The sequence below is a fragment of the Mus caroli genome, unplaced genomic scaffold, assembly GCF_978045245.1.
Source record: "Mus caroli unplaced genomic scaffold, Mus_caroli_1 scaffold_4, whole genome shotgun sequence".
NCBI lineage: Eukaryota > Metazoa > Chordata > Mammalia > Rodentia > Muridae > Mus > Mus caroli.
This window is the reverse complement of record NW_028227259.1, coordinates 20,703,913-20,721,319: the sequence shown is the minus strand read 5'-3', so window position 1 is coordinate 20,721,319 and position 17,407 is coordinate 20,703,913. Positions and strand designations below refer to the sequence as shown.

Here is a 17,407-nt window from a genome sequence, read left to right as displayed (position 1 = left end):
TTGTCAATAAATTATCTAAGAAAAGAAAAAACATGCCGGGTGTTCAAGAACAGAATCTGGTCGTGAGACAGCAAGGAGGTTGTGTCACTTCCCTTTGCCTTCGGTCAGCAGTAATGTCAGCACCGGCTCTCTTTCCTTCTTTCTCCTTTTATTCATCTGTCAAATACGCTTGCCCACCAGAAGCACAATTTAAACTTAACACACATCACTAACATTTGTATTGGACGGTCGTTTTTGATATGGACTCTAGATGGCAGTGTTGTTGAATTGTAGCTTTAAGTTTCTGTAGAACCCAGCTTTAACTTAACATTGTCCCTGGTATTTAAAAAGAAAGCGATTTTGAAAAAATTCCACATTTGGCTTGTTTGAGTGAAAGCAGAATCATTTATGGTATATACATTTAAAGTTAGCACAAAGAAAAATTTATTCTTATTTCATTTGAATCACCTCTGTATTGAAACTATAAAAATAGCGTGTAAGGAAGATGTAAGGTTTTGGGATCTGAAAATAGTTCCTGACAGTAATACTGCTCGGTGTAGCGAGTGTACTTCATAACGCTTTCCTGTCTGGGGGAGCAGCGGGAGGGAGCACACTGAGCATTTTAAATTGTGTGGCTGGGTGTTGGGATTTCCTGTACTTTGCAAACCTTTCGAGTGTTTGAGACCTGTAGATGTTAGTCGCACCTGATCTTTATCCTTATGCACCTCTTAGTCATTCTTAGGCTGAGCTTGAGAGTTCTCAGTAAGGTGAGTGTGCACGCCTTCCCATTGTGAGGATGGTGCGGCTGACAGAGATGTGCACTGCTGTCTTATCTTGTTCTCCTTGGTCCCATGCTTGGAACAGATGTGCCATGCCATCACACCACATCCATGCAGCAAATGGGGAAATCTTATGGGCACTGCCTTCATCTGTGTAGCCCTGGCTGTCCTAGAACTCACTCTGAAGACCAGGCTGGCCTCGAACTCAGAAATCCTCCTGCCTCTGCCTCTCAAGTGCATGTGCCACCACTGCCCGGTGGCCTTCACATTTTTAATCTGATCAGGTAGGACCTTTAAAGACCCTCTTCAAAGATAAAATATCAAGTTATTTTCTCCACAAGCATATTAAATCCGTGTTATGATTTTTTTGCGTTTTATTTTCTTCTCCCTTGTTTGATGAAAAATTATTAACTTATTGGGAAAATGTGGAGCACTTGTTTTTAAAACAGGAGCAGAAGTGCAGTTCTTTGCAGCCGTCACGTGTTACTTACTTTACAATATAAAGCTGCATTGCTTCCCTCTCTCCCCAAGGGTGGAACTGCTAGTTTATTTCTGAAACCATCCTCACCAAGCTGTAAAGGGGATTCTGGAACGGAAAATTGTGATTTTTAAGAAGTGGAAACATTGAACTGTACATATTTACATAAACATTGATCTTATTTTATTCATTTTTGAACAATAAATTTAAGATAATTTATTGTGATTCGTACATGTAATTATTTAGCATGGCAGTTATAAAGATGTGCTAAGAGTTAATATCAAGAAACAGGTGAAAGATAAGGAAACAATAAAATCTTTTAAAACAGTTTCATGCAGCATGCCGGCTGGCAGTTATATTTTCAGTTATATGTAGTTTCTGAATGATTTCAGGTTGAGTTGTACATAATTTAATAAAAAACATTCAGAATTTCCTGTAGATTTATTTTTATGTATGTGAAAATTATTGAAAACAGTTTGGAACATGAATTACTATATAAATTTTTATTTTTATTAAAATAGATGTTTCTGCTTTCTGTTTTTATTTAACATTATCCTATGTACTAGGATATATTTGCTTTTATTTGCTACACTACTTTTTTTGTACTAAAAGCTTAATCTCTTCTCCCAAAGGTTCAATTAATTGTATTTAAATAAACTTAAGATTTCTGCTCATCTGACTTATTAGCTCAGAGCACGAATGGCGCTTTACATTTTACTAGCAGAGTGTCAGGCAGGTGCTCTGTCCTTCACTCACCATAACTGCAAGGAAGACTTCTTGCTGCTGTAAGAGCTGACATGATATTTTACCCCCCCCAAAAAAAAAGTTTGACATTTTCCTTCAAATGCACATACATATGCATTGTATTTGTTTTATTTTAAGATTTTTTAAAATGGGAGCTATTTAACTTTTTTCCTGTCCTGAGCATATAAAATTTAATTAGATTTCAAAGTTAATACCTCTTCCTGCTTGTAATTGAATTTTTTTGTTCCCTTGAAATTTTATCTAATAGATATTTGTGTCTGCTACACTTCACTGTATTGGATAAAGAAAATAAAAGAGGAACCAATTGTGTCTGTAGCTTTCTCAGCCTTTCATCTGCTCTGTAGAGAGCAGAACAATGCTGAAGGATATAGCACCCAAACACTAGAAATCAGCCCCTGCCCTGCTTAAGGACTGGGTGAATTTAAAATTAGAGGTTTTTTTCCTTTACTTCAGTAGTCCCTGACATTTGATGGCTTAGAAAATCAAGTCTTGTGGAGTGATAAATCTGTTCAGTCTTCCCTCTGACGTGCCTTGAGTGTAGTGTTAGGGGCAGCAATTGTTTGACAGTTGTGTTTCAACTAAGGCTTGTTAATGCTCGTATACATTTATGTCATCAAACAATTTCAGTTGATATTTGGAGCTTTTAAATTATATATAATAAACTATAGACTATAGAAATATAAACAATCTGTTTTACATGATTTAGTATGCATTTGATAGCTTTCCTTAGAAAACTGCATTACTGTTTCAGAGCTTAGGATGAAAATTAGATTCTTAGCCTCATTGAAAATATTTCAGGTATCTTTAATCTTTGCCAAAAGCACTTTAACCAAATAATTGATTTTTATAAGTAGTTTACTTCTCCTAAAAAATAAGTTACATATTATATGGTAGTTCTCGGAATATTTCTATAAAAAGTAATTATATTTATTAAGTCCTATCAGGCAACTAGAAATAATATATTAAAAGACTGCCTAATACATATATTGACATATGATATATAACCTTGTACATATAAAAGATAACATTCTAAAATCTTGATGTCAGATGTTCATATAAACTGTTTTGAGTCAGAGCATTATCTTTTTAGACTTTAAACTTGGTGACGTAAAGTGGAGACCATCTTTAAAAGTACTTGTGTTGATACTAAGCATGAAGATGAGGTAGAGAGTGCTCTCTGTGATTTCTCTGCTTCACTCAAGTGCTTGAGCTTTTCAGGTGAATTTGTGTGAGTCACAGAAAAAATAGCTAAATGCTAACTTACCCTAATCTTACTACATCTTCCCCCCAGCCATAGCAGAGATGTGTGTGGCATCCACTCCATAGAGAGTACTGCAAGGCTCACTTAATGTCTACTCTGCTGATAAAGAATTAGGTCAGCAGGGATGCTGTTTGAAAGAGGCTGGCCCTTCTCTGGCAGCTAAGAGCACCACCACTTAGGATGCTCAGCCTCTGCTAGTGCGGCAGATGAGATTCTCAACTCTCCTTCTCCCCGTGGCGTGGGCATATTACTGTTGTACCACCCACCAGTGTGCAGCAGGCTCCTTACCTCAGAAGGCTGTTCTAAAGCAGGATGTGGATATCTTTTGATTGGAAATGATGGAGTTGATGTATGATTTTTCACTAGCTCTACTGTCGTTTTAAGGAATGCTAATATTGCTGGTTACCATTATGCTACTGGCACAGGATAACATGCATATCTAAGAGATTCCATACTATTGCTAGAGTGACTAGAACTAGATTGTTTGAAAAGAGAAAAGGGAGTTTGAATTAGGGGAGAAGTGATTAGGGATAATCTCCATTATGGAAATGTATGCTACATTTTCAAATACTTGTAAATACATGATAGAGTAACTGGTGCTCCTTATGGATATTTTATTCCCATGATATTTAGTATACAGCTCATTGGAGTTCTCTCTTTGGAGATTGGCCCCACACAAGCACATTCATAGACAGACTGCTCCTCCCATCCATAGACATAGTACTGCTGGCCTTTCTCCTGGATAGAAAATTATGGTTTTTGGGCCCAAGTCACTTTTAGAAACTAGTTGCTCTCTCAGCCTCGGACACTCGGCATGTTGGTAAACAGTTGAATTCTCAGAATGATCAGTAAACAAGCTGGTTGTTCAGACTTAGAATGAGCTTAGCCAGAGCTGTCTGTCGTATTCCCTGGTGTAAGATGCTGCTTACGTGTGGGCTGTGTGTGGACACTGTGTTTCTGTCCCTTCTTCTCAAGTTCTCCATCCACATAATGACTAAACTTGAAATGATCTGAACATCCCGAGTATATCTTACACCGGTATGAGAAATCTGACCATTCCTTAATTTCTGTAGAGTTTCAGTCTTATATTTCAAAACTGGTCATAAAAATAAACAAATTTGCACATTAAGGAAATAAAGTAAAACTGGCACTCTATTCCTTCATCCACCCTCGACTGAGCATGTGTGTGTGTGTGTGTGTGTGTGTGTGTGTGTGTGTCCGTGCCCCTTGAAAGGGAAAAAAGTAAGAGTATGTTTTCAGTTTTTAGTTTAGCAAATGGAGAAATAACTTGAGTTTTCTTTTAATTGACCACATCTGATGAGCGTTCTCCTCCTAAATCCTCCGTATCCCTTACTCTGCTTCCTAGCACGTGCCTTGAGTCGTTGGTGGTGTCACTTCTTAGGATCTAGACACCAGCTTCCTGTCTGATGTCCTCGCCACCACACTCCTCATACAAAGGCACCAGCATAAACACTACAAACTGAATTTGATTCTCGTTGCTTTCTTTTTGTGTGTGCTGTTGTTTTCTGCTTATACTTTTTAACAAGTTACATTATCTAAAGAACTACCTCTCCATTACACAGTCTTTCTTGTAAGTCCCTGTTCAGTCTGACCCCCTATTTCTTCTGCACCCCATTCACAATAAGCTGTTTCCTCTCTGATGTCATAGTAAGTTTCTTTGTCTTTGTCTTGCTGCTGTTCAGTGTTCTGTCACTGTTGAATTCGTTTATGCTTCATGGTCTGTCCCCTTCATGGCATGTCTCAGGAAGTGCACACTTTGCCCCGTTTGCTCATAGATCCATCCCTACTCCAGAATCGTGTGTCCTTGGCGGAGCATGCACACCTAAGTGCTGCCATGTACTGTGTATTCTCCAGCTTTCCTGAATGTGTAGACTTTTCCATGTGCAGTGTCCCTAAATGAATGACTTCCATTCTCCTTATATATTCCCAGCTATTAAGGCTTACCAACCATTTCCAGGGATTAGAGGCATTTCTTTTAGTTCATTCATACACACACACACACACAAATTGCATACCTTTTTTGGCTTATTTGACCATGTTCCTCCTTTTCGAAGGTAAAAATTTAAAAAGCCATGGCAGTTTTAAACTGAACTACTCTCTTTCTAGTGTTTCATTTACTTTGCACGTGTGTGTGTGTGTACTGTACACTTGTGCATCTGTGTGTCTCTGTGCATGTGTTAAAAATCTAAAATGAGCAGTTAACTTACGCTACAAATGATCAGAACCTTTGATACTAACCAATTATGACACTTGCTGAGTTGTGTGGAGTTCACACACTGATACTTCATATATTAAGTTTATTTAAATAATATGTTTTGGATCTTAAAGGTTTTTCAGAACAATTAAAATATGGGGTATTTCATAAATCAGTTGACCTATATACCATCCTATAAAGGTATAAAAATAATGAGCCTGTTAAAAATTAATTACAGTTGTAAATTGATTTCCTTTTGTTGGCAGAAAGAAGAGTTTATTAGCCCAGGAACAGGTTCACACTGGTTTTACATCAAGCATTTCCAGCTGAAGCTTGTTAGTGACTGCCTCTCAGATTAAGGAAAAAACTCTCACTGTGGTACATGAACTCCTATTGTTAAGATATAAATAACCAGCTCCTCTCCTTCCTAGATGAGAACAAAGAACACAGTAACACAGCAGAGATAAACTGAGCAAGGACTGCATGGCCCCATTTAAGACATATGTCAAAAATGCTGTATATATAAAGAGAGGTTTTATTTTTTAATTTTCTTTGTGAATATATGAGGAAATAAAGGAAAAAAGGCTATATACTTCAGGTTTTAATCTTAAATATTTTACTTTTAATCAATACATAATTCAGCATATTTATGGAATATAATGTGATAATTCAATGTGTACAGTGTACGATCATGACATCTGGGCAGTAAGCATCTATTTGCTTACATACTGACCATTTATTTATGTTAGAGATCTTTGTATATGTCTCCTCTAGTTCATTATAAAGTACCTAATTCGGGAGGATGAGAGAGAAAAGAAGAGAAAAACAGGCTAACACTAAGGTGTCTTTGTAACCAGTAGTCTCAGCAAACCATTTCTATAGCCTGCAGCACCTAAAGTCAGACACTGTTTTGGCTAAGCACTAGTAATATAAAATAGTCCTGACGTGGAATGAGTAACTTGAAGCCTTGATGGAAAACCTCTAAAGTGTTTCTAGTAAATCCCCAGGATGGCATGTATGCTGTATTCTTTTTCATTGGATGTAGACATTAAGTACTTGAGACTTACTAGTTGGCCTTGGGTGGCTGATTGGGACCTCAACGTCTCTTATGGTATGCTTTCTAAGGTTTCCATGTCCTATGAGCCAGTGCAAATTTTCCTTTTTAAAGCTGTATTGATTGTGTGTGTGTGTGTGCATGGTAGTGTGCATAGTGAGACCAGAAGAGCAAATGTGGTTCCTGTAACTGTTGTTCGCCTCCCAGTGTGCTTCTTGGAGTTGAGAGTAGCAAGTGTCTTAGCCCCGATCAGTCGCCTCAGAATTTTCTTTTTTTCAAAAATAATTGGTAATTATTTTTATACTACAAATTTTTCTATTAATATACTTAAAATCTAAGTGGTCTTTATAGCTCTTAAATAAATCGCCATTTTGAAGAATAGAATAAAAGGTAAGAATTGGGGGAGAAACACTCAGGTTGGGTTTACTGTAATCCTCCTGTAGTATTAAAAAATAATGTTTCATAGCTCCAGACTCAGACAGAGTTGTGAAAAGCAATGTAGACTCACTGCATGGAGCAGTTGACTGAGAGCCCTACTTGAGGGCAGGCTTCAAAACCATAACCAATTGTGTTCTTTAAGTGGAAGATCTTATGTGCTTAAAAACCTACTTCAGTGCTACATCACTATTTCCCACCCAAGGCCAGATTGTCTCCAAATGTTTTAAAAATCTTGATAAATATAGTCCCAACATGCTTTAATTTTGAAAGATTTTTGTATCTTCCTAGATTTTGAAATAAAGGTAAAGGTTTTAGGGTCTCTGAATATCTTATCAGTGTTTATATTTTCTTTCTTTTTTTTTTTAAAGGAAAGGTTGTATTGACTGCCTGTTATTTCAAAAGCATACTTGTTTGCTATGCACACACCCCTTGTTGTGTGTTGATGATTTTTTTCATTATTTAGTATTCATCTGGCACTTCCACTCTAATATAAGTACATTCATGTCATTTTTTTGAGTTTTTTTTTTTTTTTTTTTTTTTTTTTTTCGAGACAGGGTTTCTCTGTGTAGCCCTGGCTGTCCTGGAACTCACTTTGTAGACCAGGCTGGCCTCAAACTCAGAAATACGCCTGCCTCTGCCTCCCGAATGCTAGAATTAAAGGAGTGTGCCACCACCGCTCAGCTACATTCATGTCATTTTTATTAGTTATTCCTCATAGCACCCTAGTGAAACAGAAGAGCATTTATGTACTTATTTTTCTTTTTTTTTAATTAGGTATTTATTTCATTTACATTTCCAATGCTATCCCAAAAGTCCCCCACACCCTCCCCCACCCACTCCCACTTCTTGGCCTGGCGTTCCCCTGTACTGAGGCATATAAAGTTTGCACGACCAATGGGCCTCTCTTTCCACTGATGGCCAACTAGGCCATCTTCTGATTCATATGCAGCTAGAGACACGAGCTCCGGGGGGTACTGGTTAGTTCATATTGTTGTTCCACCTATATTTTCTTCATTCAACTTTCTTTCTAGATAATTATACATTCACCTACGGTTGTAAATGGTGTTCCAGACCTTGTCTTCCTGTGTGTCCTTCACTAACTTCGCTCAGCAAAGACATTTTGCACAAGGTCCAGCTAAAAGTATCCCAGTTAGGAAGTTGGCATTGATGTAGTCAGCTGATCTTATTCTAACTGCCCCACATCTCATATACATTTGCTATATGACTGGGGTTGTTTGGGGTTGTTGTTTTGTGGGTGGGCACAAGGCTCACTAATTTTAAAATGTTTGTTTGGTTTGGGCACTAAGGATAGCACCCTAAGGACATACCACCAAGTGTTTCTCCCTACATCTATCTATTCATCCTTATATACATCTCTACATCTGGTCATAGAGACATATTCTCCTCCAATTAAGGTACAGACCATTTTCATCATTATAAGGATCTACCTATTTTTCATTGACAGCTATACCCTTAAATCTCCCTTTTCTTCCCCAGTCTGTGGTAGCTGAGATTCATCTTTCATGTATCAATAGTTTGGGCTCCTGTACAGGTGTGTGTACCTTTGTGTAGATGTGACAAGTGTCCCTGGCAGAAGTCAGTGTTGGGTGTCTTCCTCTGTCACGCTGCCTTATTTTCTGACACATGATCTTTTGCCATTTTACTAGACTAGCTGAGCATCACACTCTTGGGATCCCCCTGTCTTTACACACCCCAGAGTTGTGATTGCAGGTGCATATTGCCACACCAGCTTTTTGTGTGAGTTCTAGGGAGTCCTAACCACCTCTCAGGTCCCTTATGTTTGTTAAACAAGCACTTTACCCTCTGACCAATCTCCCCAGCCCTTTTCTTTGTTTTTATTGCTTAGTGCTCTGTGATGTGACTGTACTGGTTTTTAAATATTAACCCATTTGACATATACATTCTTTCAAGTATTTTAGTTTGGAGGTGGTTGGTAGAGGTTTTTGGTTTAACTTTTATAAATGAATCTACTCTGAAATTTAGTCTGCAGATTTTTATATGAAGCTGTTCTCTTGCTATGTACACTGACTAAATAGCATTGGCCTAAATATATGATGCTGTTATAATTTTTAATCAAATATTAGACACAGGATGTGTTGCATTGTTCTACGTACTTGCTTTCTGTTGTTCTTTTTCTTTTTGATGCTTGCTGCTCCTTTTATACTTTCGTTTGAAGAATTTCTTTTGGCTATTCTTTGCCAGTGGCAAATTCTCTAATTTTCTCTTGTTTAAGAATGTCCATTTCCACTTAATTTGCAAATGGTAGTTTTGCCAGACACAGACTTCTCAGTTCATTTTCACAGCACTGTCTTCTGTCCATGGGGAGAAAAGGGCTGGCCATAAGTCTGGTGTTGCTGGCTCATACACTGCAGTGCTGAGCCTGGCTTACTTTCTATTGTTGGACAAGGAATTTGCAAGTTTTTACCTCTGTGTTATTCCTCGGGGCCTGGCATCCTGCATTGGCCGCAGTCCTTCCCTGGCCTCCTTGGTTGTCCCTGTGTCAGTTACTTCCAGGGGAAGCAGGATATCTGAGTCTATGCCATCTATTGGAACTGGAAGTTACTTCTCCTGTGGTTATCCTTTTCTAAACCCTGTAAAGCTTTTTAGCATTGATTTTGAAATATGTTCAGGGTAATTCAAAGCCCAATTGAATGACAAGCCTTCGGTAAACTAGAAGTACTAAAAATAGATTGCCTGTAATGTTCAAGTAGAGGATGTTTTGTCATTGTTTAGTGAGCTTTTCTCCAAGGAAGATTAAATCCTTCTGAGATGTTACTTTATAACCTACATACTCTTCTCTCTTTCCTTGCTGAAACTAGAGAAGGTATGAATCAGTTTCTGCTCCTAGCAGTGTAATGACAGAAGTGACTCTTCCGTATCTCTTTCTTGGGTTTCGTATTTGTCAGTGAATCCTGAAGAGCTAGATGAGAAAGACCATCTTGTCTTTGTCTTATGTGTGTGCTGGAGTAGACAGGGGAGCCTCTGTGTCTAGCAATGTCTGACGTGCACACTGACGGCCCCAAGCTATTTAGCTGTAGCATGGAGACCTGCTCCTCTTGGATTGTCATGAATGTTTGAAGTTAAACAAGAAAAATTATTTTCTGTGATGTCATCTTTAAATGTTCACATTCTAGAGAAAGTCCACAAGAGTTTAATGGATATATAATTTTTTTAAATAGATAATTAAGGATGAGATGATAGAAAAGGTAAATGTCCTTATATTTATGCAGAATTAGGAATAATTTCCTACATTTTTCTAAAAGTTTTGATTTAGAGTTTTAAATTGATGTGTTTGAGATTTAAAGAATTAAGCCCATAAATTATTTTTATGCTTTGATATGTTCTGATTTTACTCTAGCAACATTAATAATAAACTGGGAAAATTTTAAATTTTTTAACAAAGTTTTCTTAAAGCATCAGTATTTTTTATACTATTTTATATAACAGGTGTTTTCCTGAACTGTGTATTCATATGTTACTGTTAGTTCTCATATGACAACGTTGTGGAATGAATAGCACTGAAATTATGCTTTTTGTATACAAAGTCTAGATGAATTATTTTGTTTAGCTTTGAATGTTTTAATATTAGCTTTCTTAAAACAGCCCCCTATCTCCCTAAAAACCAATATCACCATTAAACTCCTATTTCGGAAATGACTTTGACTGATATTATCATGCTTTTGCACACTTTACATGATTGGTTTAAATGGTAGAACTGAAAGTGATCTCAAAGTGGTTTATTTGTTCCAAGCCTTTGCACAGTCATTGTGACTGTCCTGTAAGCATAAGCTTAGATATCTGAAAATATTTTTGAAATTTTAACCTAGCTCAGTTAAAGACATATGTTTGTCCGTGAAAATTGTGGATGAAGAATAATAGGCAATATAAGAACCTAATTAAATATGAGATAGTGTTTAATTTATAGGAAAATAGAAGTTATAAGAAGTATAAGGAAAAAATTACTGGCAAAGTAAGAGGTAATTAATGTTTTCTCTTACATTAAAAGAAGTACAAAGTAGATCAGCCTTTAATAATCCAGGAGCTTGTAAAACTTTCAAGCATTTTAGGAAGTGAATCCCTATGGAAAACAGAAAGGGCTGCAGTTAATTTAGCTTTGCCGTGGGAGAATGTCTTAACTCTTGCATTCATTTCACATTCTGTTTAGGACAGGAGTTACCTCACTTAGTAAAGTGCTTGCATGATGAAGACCTGGATTTGATCATTAGCACACACACTAAAAGCAAAAATATAGCACCCATTTGTGATCTCAGACCCCCGAAGCTCACTGGCCTACCAACCTAGCCAAAGTGGTAAATACACCTTGGGTCCTTAGAAGAGAGACCCTGTCTCAAAAAATAAAAAGATAAATGGCTTCTGAGGAATGACACCTGAGTTTGTCTTTGGCCTCCACATGCACGTATACTTAAGTGTACTAAACATACATACACACACATACACACACACACACACATAGGAACCTGTATACATGCAAATGATGTTTATGTGAGAAAATGTTATATTTTAAATCATCTGTTAACAATCCAGGACTCTTTAGTGAGTACCCATCATTCTTAAACTAGGTTTTCAAACACATACAAATTTGGGTGTACAAAGTTTACAATACTTGTATTTTTATGGATTCATTTATGTCTTTATTAATAGCACCGTAAGTAAATAAAGGTATCAGTCTCATTAAATTTTCTCATAAGAATATCCTTTCATTTTTAGATTACCTCCCTAGTGACTCTACAGCTGTTAACCCTAGTTGGTCATGAAGATCAACTTAATGGGCCGAAATACAAATGCACAGTTTCTCTAGATTTCATCAGAGCTATTGCACGGTAAGTGTAGATTATCTGATTGTGTAAAGTGTCACAGTTATGCAAATTATATGCTAACTAAAAGTATCCTTTCTAATATAATAAAAAGTCATTTAAACAAGAAAAGATCATTTAAGTGCCAAGATCCATTGTACCATCCTCTAATCTAGTTTATCAATGATGTAAAGTTAGAAGTAGCAGCTAGTGTGTTAGATGACAGAAATGAATTGACTGAAGTACTATATATAGGAAGGTTGGATTCCAGAGATCATTGGCTACCAAAGCTCATATGTATGGAAACATGACACTTCAGACCACAAGGACATCCTCTTCCCTCATCAGCCCTCCTGCTCTCGAGTGACATCTTATGACACACACTATCAGGTGACATCTTATGACACACACTATCAGGTGCTGGCTTGAGCTCTGTCTCTCTCCATCCCACGTGCTACCACCTTCCCCAGTCCTCTTCCTCAAGTCCTTAACTGACTGCCTAGACTACCCCTCTCTCTATGGCAGCAGATCCTCCAAGGCTGTTTGCTGTCTGTCACGAAATCATTCCCATGGCCTCCTCCTCTTTCCTTGTTCTCCTTAGGGATGATTACCCTGCTTCAGGCTCCCAGCCATGACAGTTTAGCGTGTAGTTTATAGCATTCTGTCCTGCCTACTTGATTCCTGACTGTATGTAAACCATACATCCTGACGCCTGTGCTTCCCTTTCCATGCTTCATTCAGAAATACTGAAGCCATTGGTTTAGAACCCTGTCTTAGTCAGGGTTTCTATTCCTGCACAAACATCATGACCAAGAAGCAAGTTGGGGAGGAAAGGGTTTATTCGGCTTACACTTCCATGCTGCTGTTCATCACCAAAGGAAGTCAGGACTGGAACTCAGACAGGTCAGGGAGCAGGAGCTGATGCAGAGGCCATGGAGGGATGTTCTTTACTGGCTTGCCTCTCCTGGCTTGCTCAGCCTGCTCTCTTATAGAACCCAAGACTACCAGCCCAGGGATGGTCCCACCCACAAGGGGCCTTTCCCCCTTGATCACTAATTGAGAAAATGCCTTACAGTTGGGTCTCATGGAGGCATTTCCTCAACTGAAGCTCCTTTCTCTGTGATAACTCCAGCTGTGTCAAGTTGACACAAAAATAGCCAGTACAATTGACCCCTTGTCAACTTGACACACAAACACATCACTAGTAAGCCTCAACCCTTACATTCTTACTCATCCCCAAGATCTAAATAACTTTAAAAGTCCCACAGTCTTTACATATTCTTAAATTTTCAATCTCTTTAAAATATCCATCTCATTTAAAATTCAAAGTCTTTTTACAATTAAAAATCTCTTAACTGTGGGTTCCACTAAAACAGTTTCTTCCTTCAAGGGGGAAAATATCAGGGCACAGTCAAAATCAAAGCAAAACTCAATCTCCAACCGTCCAACGTCTGGGATCCAACTCACTATCTTCTGGGCTCCTCCAAGGGCTTGGGTCACTTCTCCAGCCATGCCCTTTGTATAACACACGTCGTCCTCTAGGCTCCAGATGCCTATACTCCACTGCTGCTGCTGCTCTTGGTGGTCATCTCATGGTACTGGCATCTCCAAAACACTGCATGACCCCTTCAGTCCTGGGTCTTCAATTGCAACTGAGGCTGCACCTTCACCAATGGCCTTCCATGGCCTCTCACAGTGCCAAGCCTCAGCTCCTCTGCATGACCCCTTCATGCCTTCAAAACCAGTACCACCTGGGTGACCCTTACACATTACCAAGTCCCACTGCAGAAGGAGTACAACCTTGCCTATCTCTGGAACACAGCCTCTTTGTGCTTTCAGAAAACACTTCCCAGAAGATGTCACCTCAACGATGCTGGTCTCTTCTTAATCACCGCTAATTTCTTAGCTCCAGCTAACCAGCATCAATAGTCCCAGTAATGCAAAGTTTTTGCTTTAGTAGTTCTGGTATCTTGTTAATCACAGCTGATTCTTCAGCCCCAGCTAACCAGAACTACAAAATCTTCACAATCAAAACAGCAATGGCCCTGAAAAGTCTTTAATTTTCCCTCTGAAATTTCACAAACCAGACTTCCATCTTCTGCACTGTTCTCAACATTATCTTCCAAGCTCCTACACAACATCTGACAGAGCTCTTAACAACGAATGGATCTTCAAGCCCAAAGTTCCAAAGTCCTTCCACAGTCCTCCCCAAAACATGGTCAGGTTGTCACAGGAATACCCCACTCTGCTGGTACCAATTTGTCTTAGTCAGGGTTTCTATTCCTGCACAAACATCATGACCAAGAAGCAAGTTGGGGAGGAAAGGGTTTATTCGGCTTACACTTCCATGCTGCTGTTCATCACCAAAGGAAGTCAGGACTGGAACTCAGACAGGTCAGGGAGCAGGAGCTGATGCAGAGGCCATGGAGGGATGTTCTTTACTGGCTTGCCTCTCCTGGCTTGCTCAGCCTGCTCTCTTATAGAACCCAAGACTACCAGCCCAGGGATGGTCCCACCCACAAGGGGCCTTTCCCCCTTGATCACTAATTGAGAAAATGCCTTACAGTTGGGTCTCATGGAGGCATTTCCTCAACTGAAGCTCCTTTCTCTGTGATAACTCCAGCTGTGTCAAGTTGACACAAAAATAGCCAGTACAAACCCTGTCAGTGCCATTACTGCTGGTGGCCATCTATATCTCCCTGCCTGAGTGTGTATAGAGTGGGCATGGGGACCCTCCCTGCCTAAGGAATTCTTCATCTGCCTTTGTTCAGAACGCCTCCCAGAGGGCACTCCTCCTCAGCTGCTTGTTTTCCCAGTGGTTCTGAAGCTCTCTTCTGGAGACCCTGACTCCATGGTGCTGGCTTTTCTCTTGGTTCTTTGGCTGTTTTTGCTGGGATTCATTTGCCAGCCTGTTCTCTCTACCTGACCTTTAAACAGAGTTAGTTGTTCCTTGAGGCTTGATCCCAGCTTCTTTTCTCATAATATACTTTTCTCCTAAGCAATTTTAGCTATACGTACAACTTCAACAACCATTAGTAAGTCCCATTATTGTTAAAGGCCATTTCATTTTCATATTTCATATTTTTGACCTTTATTAGACATTATAGTCCAACTCAAGACTGAATTCCAAAATTGTGCTCTGTTTCACACTTGAACAAGAAACGGAAGACTGACCTCTCCTTCCTGCTTCCTGTTTGAGCCGGCAGCACCGCAGGCTGCCGTGCTGCCGCCGAGGCCTAGAATTGGAGAGTGGCCTTGTTCTTTTCTTCCTTACTGTCCATGCCTACTCACTGTCCTGTGAGGTCTGTGGTCCTTCTGTAGATCACACATTGGCGGCTTTACCACTCGGTGATGTTCTCTCACTCTTTAGTAGCCTCCTAATCGATTGTCTCTACTCTTATCTCCATATAACCCACTCTCCTCACTACAGTCAGAAAGATCTATAACAGTTAGCTTCAGTCTCCTAGACACAAATCTCCTGTATCTCCTACATACATACGGCCTTCGCCCTGTGCACTCACACGTGAGCCCTTTCTAGGTTTTTACATTCACCATTTCGCATGTAGCTTGTCTCCACTTACATCTCACTGTGACCTTGTATTTCTGAAGCCTTTTCAGATATATCATCACTATCCTCACACTTCCTGAATCACTTTCCATCCCCTGGGCTGAGTTTCAGGAAGATAAACTCTAATTATTCACCTTACAATTTACACTGATAAATATAAATCAAAATACTCTTGCCCTTTCCAGTTCAGTAAAACCTTAGGTAGGAGGGAACCATGTGGACTTGTTTTGGAGGTGACATCAAGAAAAAGAGTGAAGAACACAGTCTCACTCGAAATTGAGGTATAGTAGGAGGAGAAAGTCCCTATGGTGATTGTCAGAGAAGTGGCTGGGTCTGCTTTGAGGCGCCTGTGGCTGTCCTATTTTGCTTTCTATTGCTCTGAGAGAGATCATGGCCAAATGCAACTTGGGGAGGAGAGGGCTTATTTGGCTCTCACTCCTGATCACACTCCATCCATTGAGAGAAGCCAACTTGGGAACTCAAGTAGGGCAGGAACCTGGAAGTAGAAAGTCATGCAGAGACCATGGGAATCTCTTCCTACTGGCTTGCTTTCCATGACTTATGTACTGCTTTTTATACCACCAAGACCATCTGCCTAGGGTCACCAGAGTGGGCTGGGCCCACCCATATCAATCATTAATCAAAACAAACAAACAAACAAACAAAAAACTCTATATCCTTATCTATAGACTAATCTGGGGATCTGTATTTTTCAGTTGAGATTCCCTCTTTCTAGATCACTCTAGTTTGTGTCAAGTTGAACAAAACAGTGACAGCTAGTCAGCAAAGTTTCAAAGAACAAACTACTAGATCGATTGAAAGACCCACAACGTGAGGACTCCCCCACGTTCTGACTCAGGAGAGGCGACACCCCAAAATCACCCACAAGAAACGGTCTTGCTGCAAACTGCAAGAGGATTTTTATTCAAGAGCGTTCTCGGGCCCACGGTCATACACCACGCAGGGGTAGAGGACCGTGGCGCCCCGAGTAGCTGAGTAAGGGGATATTTAAAGGAAGAAACCACAATTCAAGGAAGTGGGGAGGGTGTTGGAAAATACCAAAGGTACCAGTTAAGAGTCACAAGGAAGTGCAAAGACACAAGTGTCACAAGGAATACCTGGTAATTGTTCAGGTTATCTCTCAAGACAGTTTCTAAGAGCCCCTAACAATAGCACATACTTTGAATGAACACTCTTTGAACCCAGGAAGCAGGTGGGTGGGTCGAGGAATGTCGCTATCTGTTTTATGACCAGCACACCTTGGAGCACTGAGCCACAAAGGCCACACTCCCAAGCCTGGGCCCAAAGGCCTAGAATTTTGCCCTTATGTTTTACTTTTTCACGATCAATAATGTATATTCGTAGGAAAGATACTGTTCAGTTATTAAGAATTCTAATTTTGAAGGAAAAAAACATAGGGAAGAGGTCATGGTAAAATTTAAGCAAATAAATTAGTTATATGGAGTTACATGTGTGTAGAACTCTCACCTGCCTATAAACTAAGGAACCTTAGCAGTGAGAGGAATCAGAGTCCTGATTGCATGAGAAGCACGCACTTGAACTGTCAGCACTTGCAGGTCGGCGTAGGGCAGATGTCACATTCCATTCTGTTTCAGTGATATTGGTAAGAAAGGAGATACAACAAGCACAGCTTTGGTTTTTGTTCTTTTATGCACTTAACATTCATGATCCTGTTGTATACAAACACAGTGCTTGACTTTGGGCACTCAGAAACAAGTTTGACATAGCTACAACTTGTGTGCATTTATGTGGTTAGCTTTTATTTTGAAGATAAGAATCTACTTAAATGCTGAGGAAAAACAAAGGAAAGTTAATGATACAAAACAAAGTAAATTTAAAGCACAAAATATTTGCAGTGCTGTGTAAGCCTGGGATGTAGCAAGGAGCTGGTCAAGCTCAGGTTGAGACGGCAGTGAACTTGGGCCTAGACTGAACGGGGCAGATCCAGATGCTGACCTTAGTAGCAAAAAAGATGAGGAAATTCTCACCTGATCTCTTCTGTTTTCTCCATTAA

The 17,407-nt window shown here is 39.4% G+C and overlaps 1 protein-coding gene across 1 annotated transcript in view; it reads left to right on the top strand.

Moving 5' to 3' along the window:
* The window catches only part of LOC147004983 (origin recognition complex subunit 5), a 58,927-nt gene that overhangs the window by 36,543 nt on the left and 4,977 nt on the right, over positions 1 to 17,407 (top strand). Inside the window, exon 13 of the mRNA XM_085836505.1 lies at positions 11,719 to 11,831. Coding sequence (XP_085692631.1) covers positions 11,719 to 11,831 — 113 coding nt within the window. The remainder of the gene's footprint in view (positions 1 to 11,718; positions 11,832 to 17,407) is intronic.